Source organism: Protobothrops mucrosquamatus, unplaced genomic scaffold (assembly GCF_001527695.2).
Source record: "Protobothrops mucrosquamatus isolate PMUCROS unplaced genomic scaffold, P.Mucros_1.0 scaffold6686, whole genome shotgun sequence".
In the NCBI taxonomy this organism is placed as follows: Eukaryota; Metazoa; Chordata; class Lepidosauria; order Squamata; family Viperidae; genus Protobothrops; species Protobothrops mucrosquamatus.
In genome coordinates this window covers 8895-13718 of record NW_015392505.1, presented here as the reverse complement: position 1 = coordinate 13718, position 4824 = coordinate 8895, and the positions used below count along the sequence as shown (strand labels likewise).

General features: G+C 41.0%; 1 protein-coding gene across 1 annotated transcript in view; it reads right to left on the bottom strand.

Moving 5' to 3' along the window:
* Window positions 1–4824, bottom strand: part of LOC107300328 (CAP-Gly domain-containing linker protein 2-like) — a gene marked incomplete at both ends in the record, with an annotated part of 17297 nt that overhangs the window by 4177 nt on the left and 8296 nt on the right. Inside the window, 2 exons of the mRNA XM_015829661.1 lie at window positions 1155–1212; window positions 3585–4529. Coding sequence (XP_015685147.1) covers window positions 1155–1212; window positions 3585–4529 — 1003 coding nt within the window. The remainder of the gene's footprint in view (window positions 1–1154; window positions 1213–3584; window positions 4530–4824) is intronic.

Here is a 4824-nt window from a genome sequence, read left to right as displayed (position 1 = left end):
TGAACCCCTTGCCCCCATTTCACAAGGAGGGACTCCACACCGTCTATCTGAGGCACAGTGGTCTCCCTAGGACAAAGGCTCTCCCTTATAATGACCGCTACCCCCCCGCCCCTACCCCGGGTCCTCGGCTGGTGGAATGCCTGAAAACCCGGCGGGCAGATGTCTACAAGAGGAACTCCTCCTTCCACGCCCAGCCAGGGGAGATGGTTGGCATAAAAATTTAATAAATATTTAATAAATAAAATAAATAATAGATGTACAAGGTAGCTGGGAATCTTGTATATTTCTTAATGGAAAATATCCCCTGCGTGTTTACAGCATACAGTAATTATACCATTAGTCTGAAAGCAAAAAAAACAGCTTCCTATAGAGCAGACATGTCAAACTCGCGACGTCATGCAACATATCGGGACTGTTTTGCCATTGCCGGCAATGGGGTGGGCGCGGCTTCCACGTGACGCGTTCAGCCTGCAGGCCGGCATTCTGACACCCCTGCTATAGAGTGTCACATACTGTCTTCAATATTTTACTCCTCACAGAAAAGAATTATGCAAAACCAGCTACCTTGCACATCTAAATAAGTAAGTGCAATCTCTGTGCTTCTAAAAAGTTCAGCAGACTTTTTTCTTTTTAAAAAAGAAAGTTAAAAAGTTAAAAAAACAAGAGGACCTGCCCCAAAGCAGGCAGACTTGTCCCAGGCTACTCACTCCAAACAAAAAGAGAAGAACAATGTTTTCTGTGATCTGATTAGAGTAATCCACAGGCTGGTGATGCTAAAACTAGAGGCAGAGCTAAACTAAGACCAGGGTGCTTTTTCTTGTGCTCTATGCTGCTCTCCTACCCCCAGGCTAGGGAAGCAGAAGACCAGCTTTGGCAGAAGCCTGAGATAACTCTGGTAGAAGGCCTTTGTCGAAAGGCGCAAATAAACAAGAATCGCAGTTTTCCAACTGCTGCATCTGAACTTCTAAAGAGGAGCAGACTGAACACATGCCAGAGCTGTAGCCTTGCAGTAAGTGACAGTGCCATTTTTGGGTGAGGGGGCTGAGTTCTGAAAAGAGTGAGTGATGACCCAGGCAGATGGGCCAACTTCAGTCAGATGAGCGATACATTATTTGTATTTATGTCCAAGATCCCAAAAAGCGATGCACTCTTACCTTCCATTGCTTGTTTCATCTTGATCTTTTCTTCTGAAATGTCATTTGTTTCAATCATCTAAAGAAATGTAAAAAAACAACAACCCATAAGCAAACCAATAAACGCTTGGCTTTGGTTAATATGAATTGAATGAAGGATGTGCAGATTTGCATATCCATCAGACATTTTGGATAATGCTTGAAATCATTTCTACTGGAGCTTTTCATGTTTAGGCCTACATGTTCCATCGAATCAGTTTTGACTCCTGGCAACTGCCTGGACAAGTTCCTGAAGCCTTCTTGGCAAGGTTTTTCAGAAATGGTTTGCCATTGCCTCCTTCCTAGGGCTGAGAGAGAGCGACTGGCCCAAGATCACCCAGCTGGCTTCGTGCTTAAGCAGGACTAGAACTCCCGGTCTCCCAGTTTCTACTATGGCGACTTAACCACTACACAAACTGGCTCTCTTCCATGTTTATGTCTTCCACTAATTTATGACAGACATGGCCAGTTTTATACATACTCTCCAGTAAAGGTCTAATGTTTTGCTTTTATCGTATCAAAGTCAATCTCATGAACTATTCAAACAAGCTTTGTAACCTCTGAATGAATAAATGATGCATCTTAATAAAACATACATAAGCTTTCTCTCTTGCACGCAATCAAATTTTGTGGCTTGCAGCAATCAAACCAGAAGTTGCTTAGCTAGCAGTTATCACCTGTGGACTCAAACTGACCTATGAACCCTCAAATCAGTTTCCTGTCTTAACAAAACCATTGTTTCCAGCTTCAACAGAAGCTATATGATATTAAATTCAATTCAAATCATAACTTCATAGCTTGCCTTATTCCAAAGTTGAGAAACAGGGAGTTATGCCATAGCTTTATTGATCGTCCTCAATTTATTGTGGTCATTAAGCAAACCCCTTATTGACTTTGTTTGTCGGAAGCCGTCTGCGAAGTTGCAAATGGCAATCACATCACCTGGGGGATGCTACAACTGGTGTAAATACATCCCAGGTTGCCAAATGCTCCGATTTTGATCACATGATGGTGAAGATGATGTGACAGTCATAAATGCGAGGACTGGTCATAAGTCACTTCTTTCAGTGCCATTGTAAGTTTAAATGGTTACTAAACGAATGGTTGTTAAGTTAGCAGATATTTAAAGTTTGAATTCCTTCCTGTGTTGGATTCCACCAAGTTGAGATTACTGAATGTCTTCGTACTGCAACCATTCAGCTATGTTCAAAATAAGCTCTCTACAGTCCTCTCTATGCTACCATTAGCACATTCTTCCTCTTATATCTCTCAATTTTCTCTTACTTTAATCCTTGAAATAGAATATGGTATCTCCCTTTATAAAAATTGCTTTTGACTTATTTCCCTAACTATGCCTTTCAATGAAACCTCAATGGTTTCTGAGCTTGGTTGTTTTCTTGCAGACATTTCATTACCTAAACTAGGTAACATCATCAGTGCTAATGATGCACTAGCACTGATGATGTTACCTAGTTTGGTAATAAAATGTCTGCAAGAAAACAACCGAGCTCAGAGAGCACCAAGGATTTCTCATTTCAACCCTGAGCTACAAGTATTTTCCTTTAATGAAACCTCATTTTGAAGAATTAATTGGGGGAAGGAGGTCTCCAGAATTCTAAAAAAAATCCTTTGAATCTAAGAATTTGTCAGAAAGTTGTAACTGATGTCGCTTGAGTAACAATGTCATGAAAATAATGACAGAAATAATGACAGAAATCATGCAATTAAATAAATTACAATAATATGATATTATTATGCAAATGATACACACAATTAAATTTGTCTACTGCATGCAAATTCTGGAAAATTAAGCTTTTATGGTTACCAAGATTTAAAGCGATAGACCACCATCCCAGTCTCTTCCTCTTCCTCCTCATGAATAGTTCCTCAATACTCTGAATGAGTTTGTAAATTCTCAAGAGAAGAACCTACTTATCCTATTTCAGTTCATAAGGAACAATAAATGTTGATTAATTTAATTTATGCATTAAATATAGTAAACAAAGTAGAATCCTGAATGAAAATGTCCAGGGTTATTAATTAATCCACCTGCCTTGACGGTGGAACTTCCTTTTGAAGAAATTCAAGCTGCCCCACATAGGGACCAGTTTGGGGGGGGGGAACCATCTAGCTTACGCTGCTTAAATATTGTATTCTTTAACTTAGATCAGTGTTTCTCAACCTTGACAATTTTAAGGCATGTGGACTTCAACTCCCAGAATTCCACAGCCAGCATTGCTGGCTGTGGAATTCTGGGAGTTGAAGTCCACATGCCTTAAAATTGTCAAGGTTGAGAAACACTGACTTAGATATTAATAAGTAAAATAAAAAAGAAAAGAAAAGGAAGGAGCTGTGGCAAATTTATTTTAAAAAGCAATGGCTACTCATGGCCTTTTAACTCAAAATACTCACATTGGTAGGTTGGGAAGAGTGGAGTGGCTCTGTGGAGTGCAATTTATTCTCTAACACAAGAACTTTCTCCTGTAACCGCTGAATTTCCTGTTTACTCTGAAGCTCAGTTTTCTGCAGCGTCTCATAGTCCAGCATCTTTCTCTCAGCCAAGGAGACCTGCTCTTTCAAGAAAGCGATGGCTTGTGCCTGGTCTTTGTAATCACCGTGTAGCTTCTCCAGCTCATGAACTCTGAAGTCAGCATCGCGACACTTATCCTTCAGGTCTTGAAGTTCCATAAGTTGCTGGTTTGTTTTGGTTTCCAACTGGGTCTTCCAATTGTTGTTGCTTTCTTCCATTTCCTCCTTGACGTCTTGTACCTTCAGCTTAAGGCTTTCCTTCTCTTTAATATGAACCGCCATCTCAATCTCGTGCTTGGCTTTTAGGTTCTCCAGCTCTAAATGGTGCTCCAATTTGATACTTTCTACCACAGCTTTCAGCTCCACTATTTCCTTATGCTGGCTGTCAGAGCCTGTGTTCAAAGTAGCCTTGAGGTCCTCCAGTGACTTCTGATGGTCCGATGCTAACGTATCCAGCTTTGACTTCCAATTGTCCATTAAGCCCATGTTCTCATTGGTGGCCTGCTGAACTTTTTGCTTGAGATCCACAATTTCTTGGGAGTACTTTTCATTGAGTGCTTTCAACTTTTCAACCTCCTGCTGGTGCTTCTTCAAAGTCCTCTCATACTTCTCTTTCAGTTGGGTACTCTCTTTCTGGTGCTCTTTGTTGGCTGAAAACAGCTGGTCACGTAAGCGGAGAGTTTCCGTCTGAAGGCCCAGGCTGTGATCTGGAGACTCTGGCTGATGAGAATTCTTTAAACATTGCCGCAACTCCTCAACCTCACTCTGCCTTAAGGTCAACTCTTCCTCGAGCTGAAGAATTCTTGACTTCTCTGCCACGGTAGTTAACTGAAAGAGATTATTAAAAGGATAAAAGCATGCATTAGAATCAGTGCCTGCATTTTCATATGCACTTGTGGGTAACCTGCAGCCCTCCAGTTGCCGTTAAAATGCAGCTGACCATCATCCATCCAAAACCACTGGCTGGGACTGATGGAGTTCAACAACATCTGGATGGCCATAGTTTCCCTGTACCTGAAAATCCGAGAGCTTCTTCACTCATCGTGGAAACTTTCTTTTTTTAAAGTATATTACTGTATTATATAAGATCTTTTAGGGATGCATAAAAAGTGTTAGCCAGCCC